Raw genomic sequence first — 19,589 nt, forward strand, 5'->3', positions numbered from 1 at the left:
TCAACAGGTCAAAGGCCTGTCTAACAAAAGGTTTCCCCCTGCCAGGAGGTCATCAGGGAGAGGGACTAGACAGGCCTCCCTTGGAAGGAAATTCCAGGACATGGGCACAGCCACTGACAATGATCCATCCAAGCTGTGGAAATTGGATGTCTCTCAATGAAATTGTCAGGCACTATTTCAGTCCCCAAGAGAGTTGTGAGTGGATCTCAGGCTTCTTCAGCCACTCCTCTCAAATGCAGGAAGGAGTGAATGAATGAATGAGAGATGTATGCGGCATCTGCCCAACCCTGCAAGAAGACAGTCTATTTTTAACTGGTACAGAGTCTAACTATTTATCTTTACCACCACCAGGAATATATAAGGGAAGAGCAAGACTGAATTACAAGAATGACCCATTTCTCTGAACACAGTATCTCTCTAATCTGCAAGATAGCTCGCGGAAAAAGCAAGTGAAACAAATCACACCAATGTCTATCTAGTCAGAATTATATTTCTGATAATAGCAGCTAGGTTAGAGGCTCTCACCGTCTCTACAAGCTTACCCTTATCTTGCCTTCTAGGGCAGAAATGACCTCCCCCATCATCCTTACAAGATCTTCATATTTGTACGTGTTATCTGTTAACCAAACAGCTTCCCGTATTGTCAGAATCTCTTTGCTGATAAAACTGTCAACAAAAGATGGATTAGCATCAAGGCCCACACATGGAACAAGAATGGTAGATCTGTTTTCTCTACCCACACCAGATAGAATGGGCAGGTTTGTGTGAGTGTACACCCTAAATAAGCAGCTAAAAGCAAACTCTGTTGGTCTGATCTCTAAAGTCAAAGCAGAGAGCATCTGAAAAATGTGATCAAGTGAAGATCTTTCATCCCAACGCATGTATGTAAATACTAGTGGTGTACATTGGCCTGTGTATAGCCCAAATTACAAGGCAAGTTGGGGAAGGTTCTCATTTTAACAGCAGGATCAGAGTCAGAACAACACCTGCCAAGGTGAATCAGGGACTCCTTATGCTTCCCAGTAGCCATACAGCCTCAGCAGTTCAAAGAATGCACAGCCGTTGTTTTGATGGGCAGGTCTAATTTTTAATCGCACTGAATTATTTACCCTGGGCACTGCAATCACAGTGATTCTGGGGAGAACTTAAAAACTGTTTTTCATGTAGATCTGTGCCTTCTCCTATATAAGTAAACGGAGAGATCTCCACTGTACCCTTAAAAATCAGGGGGGAAAGCACCCCCACGACCATTGGGGCAAGAGGTCCTTGCCAGGAGGCATTTCCTGCACCCCAGTCTACCCTGCTTCCCCCCCCCCATAATTCTTATTGCATCCACCTCAAAACAGTCAAGTTTGCCCTGTGGAAGAACTGCAACTATCATTCTAAAATTGGGCAGGTTTCATCTCCAGAGAAAATGAAAGTTAGAGATCTCCTTTATTTTTTAAAAAATTAAAGTTTAAAGGTGCCCTGCACAAAACCCCTTACAGGCTATGTCTGCTTACAATATTTGGGCAGGCTTAATCCACAAGGAGGACCTGCTGTCTGCAAATTTCATCCACTTCTATGAAACGGAACACCATTATAGCTGGGTTTTTTTTAATTATGGAATTTGGGGGGGTGGGTCAACAGAGCTTTGTTTTTTAACAGATCTAATTCAGTCCTGAATGACCAGTCAAACTGGAAAGACTACAGAGCAGTTCCAAAGCAGACCTGGCTGCTTCCCACAGTTAGAGGTACAAATCAGATCTTCCAGCTGCTACACATCCCTAGTAAATAGAATGCATTTTTGTTTTTTAAGATACCATCATATAGTTATTCAATACCATCATATAGTTATTCAAGCAGAAGTTGTCTAACATTGTATCAAGCAAAAAATTAAAATATGTCACCTGCAATGATAAAGCTATACACATAGGACAATGTTTTATATCGTATCAGACCATTGGTCCATCTAACTCAGTAATGTCTACACTGACTGGCAACAGCTCTCTAGAGCAGCCTTTCCCAACCAGTGTGCTTCCAGATGTTGTTGGACTACAACTCCCATCTTCCTGACCATTGGCAATGCTGGCTGAGGCTGATGGGAGTTGTGGTCCAACAACATCTGGAGGCACACTGGTTGGGAAAGGCTGCTCTAGTTTCAGACCAGGGTCTCCCGAGCCTTAGAGAGGACAGGGAATGAACCTAGCAAGATGCTCTTCCACTGAGCTACACTAAAACAAGGATGTGGAACCTTCCTCCTCACCCCAAAGGGTTTGTTTCCGCTGGGGAAATGGTTCCTCACATACCTGAACTGGCTCAGGCTAAAACAACCCAGCCTTTCTCACCTCGGCCTCCTGGCTGCACACTCATAAGGGGCTCCCCTTTCTCTCAGAGCAGAGAGAGAAAATGAAGCGAACTGGGGTGATGCAGGAAGATCTCGCTTCCTTCATGGCCAGCTCAGTGCAAAATGAGAACCAGGAAGCCTGGGCTGCAGAGAAGGCACATGACTTACTGAGCATGCTGGCGGCTGGACAGGAACACAGCAAGGTGCCTCATACTGAGTCAGACTATTGCTCCATTTAGCTCAGTACTGTCTACTGATTGGTAACGGCGCTCCAGGATTTCAGACAGGATTCTCTCCTAGCCTTACCTGGAGATTCCAAGGATTGAACCCGGGACCTTCTGCAGGCACGGCAGATGCTCTACCACTGAGCTACAGCCCTTCCCCAAGGGGAGAGGCCTGGTGGGCTGGGGTGATTATCACTGTCTGCCCTAAAATATGACTCCAGTAATAATTAAAGTTCCAGTGCTCCTGAAATCACAACAGACTGGGTGGAATAGATGCCACAACCTCATTTCAAATAAATCCCCCACTTCCAGCCAGCAAGTTTGCAACTTGGCTCATAAATCCAGAGCTAAAAAAAATAATTAGCAGGAGACATCATTAGACATCTAACGTTCGGAAACTTCTGCAGACTCTAACGTTCAGAAAACTTCTGCAGACCATGATTTTGTCCCATAGGGACAGTCCTCGTTAAAAAGAGCCTAACTGTTATCACTCCCAATAGTTGAGTCGCTCACCGTGTACAAATAACCATGCATGCAATTCCCAAAAGCTGAAGACGTGCCCGGGATACAGGTCTTATTTTCAAGTACCGGTCCACACATCCAACTGTCATGTGGAGACAGAGGCTTGAGAAATCCTTCATAGTGGCCACTTCTACCAGCCAGTCAATCAGAATGTATCTAAACAGGAGGAACAAGCACCTTTTAAAAGCTCGCCATCCTCAGCTCTTGCAAGCAATAGCAACACCACCACCTTCCTCCAATTATTACTACATTTGTGAATTGCCGTTCCTCTAAACAGGAGCCCAGAGCAAAGTACAATGAAAAAGAAAACAAAATATATCAGTTGACAACACACATACAAGCCACCATGAATAACTATAAAATAGCAAAATATTACTTTGCTACAAAAAGTTGTAAAGAATAGAACAAGTTGGGATCCTCAATCAAAGCCACATTATTATGCAGCATTAACAAAAGGCAATGCAGCACATCCATATTAAGGGATCGAAGCAGTTTTTATGGGCCAGTAAAGTTTTCAACCAAATTTAGACTGCTTATTTGCACTTTAAATTTATTTTATTTTTTGCAAGGGGGTGTGGAGAGAAAAAGATGACATTGCCAGACTGGCATGGTCCCAAACACCAACTGGAGAGCTCAAATGATCTATCCATGGTAATGCTCCTTTAAAAGCTGGTCGGTTCAGCTAATCTAGTGCATTAAAGTAGCAGAGAAAATAATGTAAGCGGAGATTGCTCAAGAGCCAACTTTACTTCTCTCTGGCTCAGCTATTATATGTGGCACCGTGGCAAGGTGCAAAGCCATTACTGAGTAATTAAGATACCTTTTTAAATCCACTAATTTTGAATATATATATATATCTCTGCACGTGTATATGTATTTTCTTGCAGATTACAATACTTCCCCCCCCCACAAAAATGAACAACTACATTTCCAGAAAGAAAATTCATCCTCTAGCAACCCAGCATGCTGTGCACCATCCTATGGAGAGCTATAATAAGTAGCTCTTGTCAGATAATTATCTAACACAAGCAGCTTCAGCAAATAATTCCCTTACTCCAGCAGCCAGCTCTGTCTCTACCTCATTGTCTCGTTCATCCCTTTCTGAACAGTGAAGATGCTCTGCTTGCAAAGAGGAAGGGAAGCCTGGAAGAGCTGAGCCACCATCTCATTGGAGGCTTTTGTTTCCAGTCCTGGTTGGTTTCCATTCCCACAAGCTTTGGCTAGAGCTATCTGTATAATAAAGAAAGGGCACAAATCAACAAGGAAAACAACTTGGCTTTGGAAGGCAAAAATGAAAAAGACTTTGTTCTGCCAAAGACTCCACATTGGGGTTTTTAGGGACACCCAAGAACTCAAGTAACAGCTGATGCATTTGGTGTATTTAGTGACACCATCTTCAACACTTAAGAAACTAAGAAGAGCCTGCTGGGTCAGGGTGGTGGCCCATCTAGCGCAGCATCCTGTCCTCACGGTGGCCAACCAAACGTCTATGGGAAACCCACAAAGCACAACCCGAGTACAACAGTGCTTTCCCCTCCCGCAGTTCCCAGCAGCTGGCAGAGGCATACTGCCTCCAACTCTTGTGGCCAAGTGGCCACTGATAGCCTTCTCCTCCATGAATTTGCCTAATCCTCTTTTAAAGCCGCCCAAGTTGGTGGCCATCACTGCCCCCTATGGGAGAGAATTCCACGGGTGAGTTGAGTGAAAGACTTTCTTTTGCCTGTCTTCCAGCATTCTGCTTCACTCAATGTCCATGAGTTTTAGCGTTACGAGAGAGGGACAAATCTTTTTCTGTATTTGCTTTCTCCATGCTGCAATTAATTTTATACACATCATCCGCTTCTGTAGTTTGGGAGGGGGGGTGGAGAGAGAGAAGCAGGATTGGGGCCGGCAACCTGGCACCCTTGAGCAGCAGTAGGGCCCAAGTAGGACCCACTATCGCTGATGAAGCCTGCTCTGGCCCTTCCTCACTTTCATTCACCAGCTGCAGGAAGCAGCTAAAACGCCACCCAACATTGTTTTAAAATAATCCCACAATGCCCCAATGTACCCAGTATGGTGTCACTTCAGGGCATTGTGGGAAATTTAAATGGTGGGAGGCTTTCCAGAACCAGCCAATGGTACTAGGTAAACTTATTGACCAGGGAACGCACTGACCAGCACCCTGGCAAAGGTCCAATGGAACCTAGAGGCTGCCGTGGAGGGAAAGGGTTTTGAATGAAAGGTTTGTGCGTTAGAGCCGTATTTATTTATTTGTTATATTTATATTCCACTTCCCCCCCCCAAAGAGCTCAAGGTGGTATACATATCTCTCCCCCTCCCCATTTTATCCTCACAACATTAACTGCTCATAATTTACATAAACAAGACAGGGGGCCGGCATTCAACAGTTCCACAGGTGCAGACAACTCAGCTGCATCCAGAGGAAGTAACTTCATTTTAGTGACTACATGAACCATGTGTGCAGGGTGGTCCTCAACTTGGGAGTGGATTGGACAGAGCCTGTTTCAATGGAGATGGATCAAAGTGCAAAACCCTCAGATCCAAGAGTGACAGTCTTACCTGGGCTTCCCAGGAGCCCTTAGCTGCATAATCCCTGAGTTTCCTGAGGCTCTGGAGATATCTACCAGGGTCTGACATCTACAAAGTAGAAATGCGATCAAAGTAAGACACAGGCCTAGTAAATGGTGACTGTGTATTTTGTGTTATTAACAAAGAATCTTTCCTTTCGTCCTTCCTAAACCTACAAATTTGAGGGCTATTGGAAATATACCAGAACCCCAAAGACACACTTCTTATTCCCAGCAGTGATACAGTATTTACTTGGAAGATGGGCAAGTTTTATGCACCTTTATTCTGTTAAGGGAATCATGCTCATGTACCCACAGATCTACTCATCAGCTCTCCAAGGGCGAGTACTCCCAGCCATCTGGTAAGCAGGACACCCAACACCATACAAATCCCTACACTGCCTCATTCTTCTCTCTTCCTTCCATCCTGATGCCCATCCATGCCAGCTGTCCAAATAGAGTTGTCTCCACTACCAGGAGCCAGAAGGCACTCATCTTTGTTTGGCTCTTCCAGCCTTGTTTACCTGCTATTATGAAAGCGTCATATATACTCACAGCTGCTTTTCTGTTATTTTCCCAGAGGAAGTAGGAGCTGTGCAAGCAACCCCGTTTCGAGGAGCTCTCAAACATTTCAAGAGCTTCTTTTCTTTTTTCTTCATCCTAAGAATAAGGGTGACAGTCATTTATCCCAACCGTTCAATTACGGTTGTGTAAACCAAGCTGCCAAGAAACAGTGCTCACTTTGACAGTCACCAAAGCAAGACTCTCTTAAGGTTTAAGCAACTCCAAGAATTGAGAAGCCACCAGTTCAGGGAAAACTGCAGCCCAGGTCATTTGGCCAGAGCATTAGCAAACCTGAAAAGGAAGCCACTGTTTCCAGTCTTTCAAATCACTGTGCAAGCTTTATTCACAGTGCAATCCTATGTATGCCTACTCAGAAGAAAGACACATTGAGTTCAGTAAGGCTTACTCCCAGGTAAGTGGGTTCCTGAACTACAACTCCCACCAACCCCAGCAAGCCAGGAAAGATGGGAGTTATACTTCAGCCACATCCGGAGAGCCAAAGGTTTCCCAAACCTGGTTTAGGTGATCTAATTCAATTTCCCTCATGCACCATATTCTGCCTGAGGTTCCATTGTTTCTTTCTCTGTATGACAGTATGGGAGGGCTTGGCCTTCAAAAGCAACTCAAAAAATTAACTGAATAAATGAAATGTTACAATTAGGAACAGAGTCACAGATCGAAACCAAACCTTTCTAGCTTGTCTTATCCTGCAGAAACAAATCTTCAGATTCAATAAATACAGCACATAAGCTGCCCACCACAGTGACATGACATTCAGCATGCAAGACCTTGTGCTGAAGTTTATTCAAAGTCACGAAATGAATAGTGTGGTAGGTACCATTATAAAAACTTACCTCAAAGAGATTTAGAACTTTAGCTAGGCAATAGAGAATTGCCCCTCTCTGAGCCTAAAAGAAAGGAGGAAGGACATATTTGTTATAAAGAAAAGCCAAGTTGCAAGCATTGTGAACGCTGTTCTACATATAATGTTTTCCTTGACTGGACTTCCAAAGACTGATCAATCCTACTTCTCATCATTTTGCAAGTTAACCTGGAAGTCAAGGCAAGGTGTTGGATGGAAAGGGCATGTCCGCTTAAGTCAGGTCTCAAACTACAGTTCTCAAGAAGTTATGTTACAGAACCTAAGCAATTCAAGGACAACTGGAAGGAGAGGGAAGGAAAATGAGGTCACTGTGAGGTGCGTAGATTGCAGGAAAAAGAAGATATTAACCGGCCCAAGATATAGAAACAGGGATTGCAGGACTAGGAGGTATGTGCCAATGTGAGGAAATGAGGGGACCTGTTCAGGACAGACAAAGAGCCAGTGCCTAAGAGGGCAATCCTACACACACTTACCTGGAAGTAAGCCCCATTGAAGTCAGTGTGGCTTACTTCTCCAAGTAGACATGTGTAGGATTTTACTGCAAGTTTGCCTCCTTGGTTTCTGCTATTCAGAGGGAGACATGGCAAATGATACACATCCTCCTGACATTTGAACTGAGCCCCTTCTAGCTTTAGACATTTTCACTAGGAATTTTTTTTTTAAAAAAAATTAAATGAAAGGAGAACATTCTCAAGATCCCTTATTGTGTAGTCAACAACAAAGCTTGCAAATCTCTTGCACCTGAAGGTATAAGAAAGTTAAGATGCCTTGTCTTTGGCTAGAATGTACTGACTAATCTTTCCCTCACAACACAGGCTTAAGACAAAAATAAGTACTAGGTCAAAGAGTGAGGTCCAAGACTGAAAGCCACAAAATAAGCCCGCTTACTTTTTGCAGCTGACACTCTGCTTTGAGGCTCTCATAGACGACGGCTTTGCAACAGCTTCCACTCAGGGACCAGGGAGGGCGAATGAAAAGCCAGACAAATGGGGCTGCCCAGGTGTTAAGACGTTCTGTCAGGCTGAAGAAGCGAGATGCTTTTAACCCATTCACTTCTGCACGGCCCTCATCAGAGACAGATACTGAAAAGTGGAAACGAAAGGGTTGGCGCTGCTTTAAAAGAACATAAAATAACACTTGAGACGTAAGAAATCCTATGGCTCATGAACAACCAAAAGTTATCACTGCTACTTTGTCACTGCATAGTTATAAGAGGTCCACAAATTTGATTGTGCTTAACAGGACTCACTCTTCTTACTGAGACCTGCATGCAGAAAATATGTGCCCGTGTATTCATCCCTGTCCAAGTTCAGACATCACAATAAACTATGATTCATTGTTTACCAGGAATGTGCCAACCTGGGCCACTTTGCTCTTCCCTGCTAGCGTGCAGAAGCAAAACATGAACTGTAGTCAAGGTTTCTTGTCTATACTAACTGTTATTTCTATACTAGCTGAAATGACCATGCATCAAACAGTGCACGGAAAGGACCAACACACCATGCAAATAAGGCTCCTACTGGGAGGAAGGATATAAACCTAATACATAAATAAGTGCTGTTAGAATGAAAAAAGAACCACCTATTCAAGTCTTGTCATGAAGAACTTAAGAGCCCTGTTGGATCAGGATAGTGGCCCATCTAGTCCAGCATCCTGTTCTCACAGTGGCCAAACAGATGTCCATAAGATGCCTGCAAGCAGGACCCAAGTGCAATAGCACTCTCCCCACTTGTGATTCCCAGCAACTGATAATCAGAGGCATCCTGCCTGCAACACCAGAGGGAGAACGTCGCCCCTTTTAAAGGCATCCAAACTGGCCATATATTGTCCTCATTGTCTTAGGAGTCTAAACAACTCTTAAGCAAGCTAACTACGCAAAGGACAACTCACAGCTGGCCACGCAGGCTGGGAGCGGTCAGGGATTATGGGAGTTGCAATCCAGCAACAACTGGAGGGCTATAGGCCCCTCCCCACTGCTCTAGTGGGGCACCATACTGCCAGATATTTCCCATGAATGCATTTCTGTGTATACTCAGTACTTACAGCCTTCATTGTAGAGGTAGGCTATGCCAAGCTTCACAGCAGCTTCAAAGTTACCCTTTTCTGCAGCCCTGCACAAATATACATAATGCTATTGAACAAACAATACAGGATTTTGAAAATTCTAAGTTTAATCAAACAGGGACAGAGCAAAGTGAGGAATTGGTGCTACAATTGTCACCAATCCCACTGCTCCCTAAATAACTTCCCCAAGAAAGCATTCTGTGCGTGAACCTGAGATTCACTTAAACCTGACGGCAGATCTGAGTAATTGCTTGTCTTGCGCTTCCAAAAATGAGGATCAGCCACTGCTTTAGTCCATAATCTCAAGTGTCAAGGCGAGACCAGCAGCACCTAAAAGAGACTAATCCCATCAATCTGCCATCTCCTTGATACATACTTTGAGACGTATCTTACTAGATCTACTCAGAGTAGACTTACTGAAATAGAAGAAACTTGGCCATATCCATTAATTTGAATGTGTTTACTCTGAGTAGGACTAGGACTGGATACTTGTTCTTCCTCTCCCCTTTGCGTTCAACATCAAGCCTGACGAGGTCCCAAGAGTTTGAAAGCTTGCACATTCTTTTTTTGACATTTTGCCTGGTCCTAATATATTGCCCAGCTGTAGATTTAGATTTTTTCCCCTCATAAACAAACACAGCTTCCTGTGTTTTGTGTGTGCACATGTGTACACTGACATCCAACCCCAGACACATCACCACTGCTCACAGGACAGAGCAGAAGGCAGATTTTAGTAGGGTTACAACCTCCATCTTCTTCCTTCACTGTTAAAAAAAATCCAAATAGTTAGAGAAATTTGAACTTTTGCCATAGGACTTTTGCATAGGCTTTCTGCCAGGGCCTCTGCGGTGGTGGCTCCCCGCCTATGGAATGCCCCCCCCCATTGAGGCACCTCTGTCTCCCTCATTATTGACTTTGAGGAGGAATTTAAAAACATTCCAGTTTACCCAGGCATTTGATGGCTAAAGGAAACTATTCCTAGCAACTCAGAGGTCACTGGATGGAAAAAATATTGCATCTTTAATGGCTGTTAGGGTGTTTTTATCTGTAATTGTTTTTAGATTGCTTTTGCTGCTGTTAAAATATTGTGGGCTCCTTTAGGAGGAAAGGCAGGATATAAATTCAATAAATAATAGGAAGATCCAGGAGTCTCACCCCTAGTCTCCAATGAAACAACATCGAGGCACTAGAGACTTACTACGGACCAGAGAGAGGGCATTCTCTGTTGTGGCCCCCACCCTCTGGAACTCCCTCCCTTTTGATCTCAGACATGCTCCCTCCCTGTCCAGCTATCGCCGAGCCTTGAAGACCTGGCTGTTCAGGCAGGCCTACAAGATTGGGACAGATTAATTTTATGTTATAACTGAATTAACGGATGGTTTCTTTAGCTTAAAATTTGATTATGTTGATGTATATGGATTGTTTTTATTCTTGTTCGTCGCCTAGAGTGTCCCTAACCCGGACAGATAGGCGGCTGAAAAATAAAATTTATTATTATTATTATTACTGTAGTTATAGCAGAGATAGAGGCAGTGTCTTTTCTCCTAGACATCCTGAACACATGACAATTATGCCACTAAGCTGATAGACAACACAAATCTAGGTGACCAGTGAGACAAGTTTCCTAGAAGTTTTCTACTGCCCTGGAACCAATGGCAATATAATTTAGCATGTTCGTTTGGCTTTTAATATTGTACTGAATTTTAAAAGTATGTCATATTAATTTTGCATGCTGTTTAAATAACTATCTGAAACATTTCTCCAATAGTCCAAAGTAGTTAATGTTATATTCAAACAAATACAAAGCTTTGCTGAAATTATTTTTATTGGAATACTTCCACATTTTTAAAACTGAGTAGCACACACTCCCCTGACATTTAGATTTTGTTTTGGTGATGGGAGGCAAATGAAGGGGACTGAAAACCTAAAATGGTATAAAAATCTTATTTTTATTGCTCAGAAAAACGTATAGAGCTTTGCGCATACCATGGACTGTGAAAAAGACAAATAATTGGGTGTTAGAACAAATTAAACCAGAACTGTCACTAGAAGCTAAAATGATGAAACTGAGGTTATCATACTTTGGACACATCATGAGAAGACATGATTCATTAGAAAAGACAATGTTCTGACTGATTTATATCTGAATAAGCTTCTTTTGAGGCGGGAGCCCGTCTCAAAAGCAGGCACAAGCGAAGTCACCCTTCCCAATTACCAGGTAATTGGCTGGCATCCCAAGGAAGAAATCTGATTAATGCTTTTTTGTTGTTTTGTTCAGGGAAAGAAAAACCAAAAGTCTGGTAGGCAGAAATAGACTTTGCAAGGGGAATGCAGGAAGCTGGTAGTAGTCAAGTCTCTAGTAAATAAGACAGGATTAGTGTTCTAAAGTCATTCAACATAAATGAAGACCTCCATCCTGCTACATAATTTATTTCTTGGGAGCGAGGAATTAGGAGAGAGAAGAAGGTGCTTATACCGAGAGGTATGTAAGTGATAGAATGGCAAAATATAAATCTTCATATGTATAAATAAATGCACTGTATGCTTCTTTGGTATAGTTTCCTTTTGTTGAAGTGTCGTTCTTGGGGAGGGAGATACAAATCTCTGTAATCAAATGTTCGCCTATCTCGGATTTCAATGCCGGTCCCATCATTGCATCAATTGCTCAGTCTATAGCTAGAGAAATTACAATAGCCACTGTAGCAATTACAGTTGTAATTAAAACATGCTTTAACATTTGGCTGGGAAGCAGCAGGAATAACTCAGGTGCAGAGCATCTGCTTTGCATGCAAAAGGTCCGAGGTTCAATCCCTGCTATGTCCAAGTAGGACTGGGAAAGGCCCAGTGTGAAACCCTGGAGAGCTGCTACCAGTCCGTGCAGACCAGCCTTCTTCAACCTTAGGTCTACAGCTGATGTTGGACCACAACTCCCATCATCCTTGAAAGTTGGCTAAGTTGTTTGTTTTAAACTGTTTTTAGTAATGTATTTTATAACGTTGTGACCTGCCCTGGAACCTACTAGCGAAGGGTGGGTAATAAATGTGTTGATGATGATTGATAGTCCCAACAACATCAGGGGTCCTAAGGTTGAAGATCTCTTGCGTAGACATCACTGAGCTGGATGGCCTGGTGAGCTAACTCAGTATAAGGCAGCTTCCTATGTTCCTATTGTAGCTGATTGTTCTGGTATTTAATTTTTCTTTAATTGTAACATAGCCATTTTGAGAACAATTGGCTAAATAAATAATCGCTATTGGCTGGCGTGATTATGACACCACTGATTTACTCCTTCAGTTTCTGCTAGAGAAGCTGCAGCTATTGAGCTGGGCTTTCTCTCCTGTCCTTTTTGGTAGTTCTGTCGTCACCTTGTGGAAGCCCCTCAAATCTTATGAGTCCTTTAAGAGAAAGTTGCAGGCTTTAGGTGGGTGAAAGGTGGAGAAGTTGTTCCTGTGGCTATTATTGAGCTGGACTCTCGCTGTCACTTCTGCTACTACTTTTCACACAGCAAAAGGTTGCCTCTAAAAATGAAGCAGCCTTATCCTCCATGACTACAACTATGTTCTGCCTCTACTGTCGAACACGGTGTGCCTGTGAATGCCAGTTGGTGGGAATCACAAGAGGGGAAGAAGGCTATTAATGCTTGGCTTCCCGTGGGCATTGGTTGGCCACTATAAGAACAGGATGCTGGACTAGATGGGCCACTGGCCTCATCCAGCAGGCTGTTCTTATGTTGTTACATAATCTTTGGGTGGGTAGCAGATGGAGCATAGGAACTCATTCTCCCCCACCTTGAATACTAGAGTCCTTAGAAATTATTCTGGGGCGACTTCCAGGAAGGGTGACTTCGCTTGTGCCTGCTTTTGAGACGGGCTCCCGCCTCAAAAGAAGCTTATTCAGATATAAATCAGTCAGAACATTTTTTTTTTTTTTTGACTGATGAAATTTCTCCCGGGCAGGGAGAAACGTAGAGATCAACCTCAAAAGCCTGTTTTTGTTGGGAGGACTGGATTTCATTAATTTATGAGAAAAGGTCCAGCCAGCAATGCCGGACGGACTTCCGAACAAGCTCTATCTGATTAATGCGATACGTTTATCTTTTCTTCAAAGAGAAAACGGACTAACAGGCAAGCACCCTTCTTTCTATTATTTTTTTACTTGGTTTAAATTGTTGCAGCAAAAAGAGATTTGTCAAATGAATCAGCTTTAAAGAACTTCTGGGTGAGCTATAACTCTTCTCTGTTATTCACAAAATTAACAGCTTATCTCTGTTTCTATTGCAAAAAGCTGTCCTGGAAGTGCATTCTAAAGATATAAACAGAAGAGGGATTTCTATTCCGAGGAACATTATATTGTCTGGGACTGTTCTTATTTTGGTCTATTTTATTTTGACGAATCTGCTTCTTCACGACGCCACTAACTGTTTTGATGCTGGGAACTAAATTTGTTTTGTATTCTTGAACATAGAGAGATAAGGCAGGCTGCTCTGTTTATACTGTGATGTCATCAAGCCTGGAATATTAACCCAATTGTTGCTGAAATAAGAAGTGGTTCTTCTTTATTTTTGTTTTGTTTTCGTGGTTTTAAAAATGGCAATCAAGAAAGTGGCTGAGAATCTGGAAGTAATTATGTTTCAGAAAATAATGGATGAGATTGAGATAACGAAACAAACCCTGCGACAGGGCAGTAAGGAGCTGAAAATGGAACTGAGCAAAATGACGCAGGAGCTTAAAGAAATAGGGGATCCTGTGAGAGAGGAGAATGAGATCAGAGATGAGAAAAGAAAAAATAAAGGGAAGATACAAGCCCTGGAGATTGGAACAAATGTGGAATTGGAAAAAGATCTGGAGTTTATGGATATTAGAAATAAAATCTACTGTTTGGAATTTAACGTTATCTCTGAAGAAATTAATGAAGATATTAGAGATAAAGTTATCAATGGCTTGGATAATCTTCTGGACTGGAATGACGTGATGGAGCTTGATATAGAGAAAATCTATGGAATTAACTGCAGCCATGTGACAATGGAAAAACTCTCAAGAGATGAGCCAGTGCATTTTGTAAAAAAGAAGAACAGAGATATGACTTTACTACAATATTTCAGCAACTTATTCATAATCGATGGCAAGAAAATATTTGGGATAGAGGAAATTCCCATCAGACTCTTATTATATGACTATGGCTATGACAGCAAGATTATTATGGAATACTGATAATGGAAGATTGGACACTGAAATTACTGGATTTAACAGGACTATTGAAGATGGAAGATGGAATTACTATGGATAATGGAATAATGGCTATTGAAATTATTGGACCTAACAGATTTTGATGAGATGGATTAATCGATATATTTATTTGGACTATGGTTATGACAATAAGATTATTATTATTATTAACGAGATGGATTAATCGACATGTTTATTTGGAGAAAAATTGATAGATATATTTCTTAAAGAATTGAAACCTCTCTGACTTTTTGTGGAAAGAATAAAGTAATGTTTATGAGATTTGATGATTAATTAAGAGAACTACTGGAGGAAAGTGATTTTATAATATAATTTAAGAGACAGGATTGTTATATATTGTAGACCTATAACTGATTTGATCTGCGACAAATGGGAAGTCAACATTTTATTTTTTTGTTTAATCATTTTTGTTTTGTTTTGTTTTTTGTCTTTGAATGTTTTATGAAAATTTGAATAAAAATTATTGTAAAAAAAAAAAAAGAAAAGACAATAATGCTGGGGAAAACAGAAGGGAGTAGAAAAAGAGGAAGGCCAAACAAGAGATGGATTGATTCCATAAAGGAAGCCACAGAGCTGAACTTACAAGATCTGAACAGGGTGGTTTATAACAGATGCTATTGGAGGTTGCTAATCATAGGGTCGCCATAAGTCGTAATCAACCTGAAGGCATATAACAGAAACATCTGAAAGTCCAGAGAGATAAAGATAGTCCAGAAGACTTGGCTGCAATCTGGTGACCCTTTATTTCTCATATGTTAGAGCAACCTCACCATTCTCCAATTCCACAATAGTATGCATTTATTTGGAATTCTAGAGAAGCATATTTTAAGCTCCACCCCCTCAGAGTTCGACTCTGATAATGTAGTTCTATTCATTTCTCCCCTTTCCATAATGACATATTATATGAATTGTGTTTAACAATCCTCTCCATACTTAGCACTTTATGGATGAAAGGCAACGTCCCCACTAAATAGATTTAAAATTGTTTTATCCAACTTCATATGCTCCGCTGTGATAAAAATAAAAAAAATTAATGGACTTTGTACCGATTTGAATTCACCAAAAAAGATTATGCATGTCATGCCCTAGAGCCAAACCTAACACCAGCCTGGCTCTCAGTGCAGTCCCAGGACCCAGTTCCCCACCCAGGGCAATTGATCCTGGCAAAATATCTCCCCCTGCCAAGGTTGAGTATTCCAACACCAACCGTGCCAGGTAGGTAGACCACCACCACCCCTTAACCTGATTAACCACTCTGAGTCAGGGGGAACCCAGAGCACAGGAATAACCCTGCCAGGGATTCCACAAGACAAGAGCCAAACAAGCACTCTTTGTCCTGGAGCCCCAAGCAGATCGTAAACGCGGTAACCAGTGGTCAGCGGCCAAGGTACCCGATTCAGAGCCAAAATTCTCCTCCAGCAATAAACACACATTGGTAAATAAGTAGCTTTATTGAATAAAATATAGTGCACAATTAATAGCAGCAAAAGAGTCCTTTAAAACCCATAGTGCAAAATTAATAGTGCACAATTAATAGCAGCATAACAGTCCCTTAAAACAGGGTTGAGTAAAATACACGCAAAAGGTCTAACACCACGAAACAACAAAACTAACCAACCTACTCTATACTTACTGAAGAGGTGGTTGTTGCAAAGTCTCACCTCTCCCCACAGCGGCATAGTATGGGTAGTGACAGCAGTGGATCAACCACCCAAGCAAGATGGAACCCAGGGGAACAAAGGCTCAAGATTTCACCCCTATATTTAAGGAAAAGTCCCTAGTCACAGACCACCCTAATTAACCAATCAGTGGGCTTTCTCATGATGTAATTCTTCTTCAGGTCTTCGCGCCTAACAAGCACGTATGCCCCTCTCATCCTAGGCCAAGCTGACCGTGGTACTAGGCTCTCAGAAGATAAGGAGGTGCCTTCAAAGATTCTCTAATTAGCTGCAGCTGTAAAGAAATGAGACAGCAAAGCAGCCAAATTTTTCCACTCAACACAAGGGCCTTGTTTCTGAGCAAGATGAAATCCCACAATTCTTTGCATGACAGCCATGTTACAAATTAGCTTTTAACAAGTCGACAATATAAAAACCCTGTTAAAATATACTAATTTTAGCATGCTTAAAAGGCCGTGCATGTACATATAATATGCTTCCTAGGGAGAGTCACTTCAGAGTCTATTAACTCTGAAGTTTAGATTTAACTAGTATACATTCCAGTTGCCCAATTTGACTCGTACTGTGTACATTGTGTTATTCATTAGTTTTATGAAACACAGTCCTGGAAGTGGATTTTCCACTGACAAATAATATTATTGCATCCAATGGCACCTTCCTGTTTCTGGAAGGGCTTCTGATCCAGTGGACATCTCCACAAACAGAAAGGAATAGTGGCAATTTTAGGTTGACCCCCTTTTCCCTTCCCCCGGAAATCCCCATGCTTTCCCAAACTGATCCAGTAGTCACCCAAGCATCCAGAGCTGATTTTGAGGGGAGACACGGGAGAAAACATGCAAAAGCCATCTCCTTATGTTAGTGAAGTCCTTGGCTAGTTCAAAAGCCATTCTGCACACAAGACAGAACAAATGGATTCCAGAGCTTGGAAAAGTTACCAGTGGCCATGCTGGCTGGGGCTGATGGGAGTTGTAGTTCAAAAAAGTAACTTTTCCAAGCTGATTCTACCCATTGTAGTTTGGGAGGGGAGGGAATTCCACCCTGTTTCTCCAAAGACATCTATATGTATGTTACCAGAGAATTCTAGAGAAGGGGCTGGTTCACTTTTGTATTATGGACAAACCCCAGCACCCTCTTTGCACTGAGATACAAAGCAGTATTTATCCATTGGGAAGAACATAACAAGCATCCAGAATGTAGGCAGGCAAGGAAGTCCACATGGAGGATGCCCCTATGGTGGGGGTGGGGTGGGGGGCTTTTCTTGCATTACCCCAGCAGTGCAGCAAAGAGCATTAGAACAGCTACAATATTTGCATGTTCCAGAGAAGGAGACCTCGCTTCTCTCATCCAGTGCAACCTCTGATTTAAAGAGCCAACCAGAAGCGCGCAGAGCTTTTACATGGCACAGTAAATGGGCGAATTGTTGACCACCATCCCCTGAAAAATAATAAGTGTCCGACCTTTGTACCTTTGAACATCTTATTCTCCTTAATCCTAGGGTTTCCCCGAGTTCCTATGAGTTACCTTTCAAACATTTTCAAGTTGCTTGGAGAAGGCCACACTTCTTGAAAACTTGCACAGGCCCAAACGCTGGCGTGGTTATCGACAAGGTACTTGAGATGGGAGTGCACCTAGAGGAAAGGCAAGCAGTTACAACTAGGGACTGGGAGAGAATGCAGCTGAACTCGTGATTTAGCACCGGATTTTCCAGTGGTTTGCATATCCATCTTTGGTCCAAACTTCAGTGGCTTTATGCCAGCGCCTTTCCTCCCCTCTATCGAATAAATTGTTCTTGTACTGTTTTTACTCACAGCACAGAACAGCAGAGCATTACAGCGCTGTCTTTCTCTCTCTTCCCCCCCCCCCATCCAAACTCAAAAGGAGAGGAAAAAAGCCAAGTCTCAACCACGTTGACTCTAGGAGGTGGAGGGCACTGAAAGCTCCTTTCCTCCTCAGCTGGTCTCTGCCTGCAAACGTGAAAACTGAGCAGCCTCAGTCAAAACAACTTTCCTTTCCTTTATCAATATTTCCCTTCAAATTATCAATATTTTCTTTCTTTCAAAATACTGGTATTCTCTTATTTATCAATATTTCCTTTCAAAAACATCAGTATCTTGAAAGAAGGCATCAATATTACTATCAATATGTTTGGAGAGGGTAAAAATCAGACTGGTAAAAGCAGCAGAAAACGGACAAAGAATGAACTTTAGTCAATACTGCCTGTTAGGTTCACAGAATGCTTTTGAAACGGCATCAGCTAATGGATCTCATCCCTAGTTACAACCAAATGGTCCTAACCCAAAGAATGTGACAGTGCACCTCCCATTTACAACTACTGAGAGCCAAGCTAGAGATATGTTAAATCAGGGGTTTTTCAACGTGGTGTCCCTGGGCACAATAGTGCCCTTGACATTTCCCCCTGGCACCCACAAAGCTTCAGAGCCTCCCCATTCATGAGGTGATGAAGAATGGTTACCTTTTTTCTCCCCTGAAAAGTTCATGGAGTTGAAAGAGGAAGTCAGAAGAGCGATGCTCTGTCACACTTCCTCTTTCAGATCAGATTCATTCTGCTGGAAACTACTTTTACCCAGATCCCTTGGAAACTCTGTGTGTGCTTTCTTTTCTGTCTCTCTCTGGGGGACCAATTTGGGGGGGCGGCACCCACAACACTCAAATGTTGCTGGCCTCCAGCTCCTATCAGACCCAGCCAGCATCGCCAAAGGTCCCAGCTGATAGTTGTAGTCCATCATCATCTGAAGGGCCACAGGTCCAGACTAGACATTTGTGGTTTATTTTTTAATGACTTTTAATGTTGTTATAGTATTGTATTATATTTTAATTGCATGCCATCCTGGGAGGGTGTTTTTTTTTTAAAGTTGAATAAATTAACACACCATCAGGGTAAAAAGCTTGAACTTACCGCTCGGAGGGAAAGGATGTCTTCAGCAGGGAGCCCCTTAAGAACATGGAACAGAACATCTTCAGGGAGGCACAACAGTGTCAGGACTCTGGGTCTTTTCCTCATCCTTCGCTTTGAAGGGACAGAGAAGCACCTGGGGCATCTACAGTGGATCACTGGAACAAGTGCAGATGTGTCATTAAACAAAAGCAGCAGCAAACACAGAAGGATCCATTGGAACACAAAGTGTCGGTAGAAATGTACTGACTCCAACTTCAAAATAAATTTTGATTGACAAATTTTAAAACATATACATTCAAAATGTCAAAGAAGCTTCCCATGAAGTCAACTGTATTTGAGCATTTCACCATAACACAAGATGGAAAATATTTTGTGTGTCAGTGTATGACACAGGACCCAGATGAATGCTGTGATGCCAAAATTAGTGCATATTCAGGCAGCGATAAAAATGCTCCTACGAGAGCTTCCAAATTAAAAGACATTTACAGCGCTTTCCAGGGCTGTGGAGCCAGAAGCAATTTTGGGTGGAGTCGGAGTCGAAGGTTTGGCATAGACTCCACAGCCCTGCCAGTATTGTTTGTTGCAAGGTTTTTT

General features: G+C 42.3%; 1 protein-coding gene across 1 annotated transcript in view; it reads right to left on the minus strand.

The window, feature by feature from the left end:
- CCNF (cyclin F) overlaps positions 1-19,589 on the minus strand; it is a 35,689-nt gene that overhangs the window by 11,947 nt on the left and 4,153 nt on the right. The window contains exons 2-11 of the mRNA XM_061599873.1: positions 18,996-19,150; positions 17,600-17,706; positions 9,133-9,200; positions 7,978-8,171; positions 7,061-7,114; positions 6,198-6,302; positions 5,635-5,712; positions 4,151-4,302; positions 3,064-3,228; positions 543-666 (exon numbers count right to left, since the gene is read on the minus strand). Of these exons, the coding sequence (XP_061455857.1) occupies positions 543-666; positions 3,064-3,228; positions 4,151-4,302; positions 5,635-5,712; positions 6,198-6,302; positions 7,061-7,114; positions 7,978-8,171; positions 9,133-9,200; positions 17,600-17,706; positions 18,996-19,150 (1,202 nt within the window). The remainder of the gene's footprint in view (positions 1-542; positions 667-3,063; positions 3,229-4,150; positions 4,303-5,634; positions 5,713-6,197; positions 6,303-7,060; positions 7,115-7,977; positions 8,172-9,132; positions 9,201-17,599; positions 17,707-18,995; positions 19,151-19,589) is intronic.

Source organism: Rhineura floridana, chromosome 17 (genome assembly GCF_030035675.1).
Source record: "Rhineura floridana isolate rRhiFlo1 chromosome 17, rRhiFlo1.hap2, whole genome shotgun sequence".
In the NCBI taxonomy this organism is placed as follows: Eukaryota; Metazoa; Chordata; class Lepidosauria; order Squamata; family Rhineuridae; genus Rhineura; species Rhineura floridana.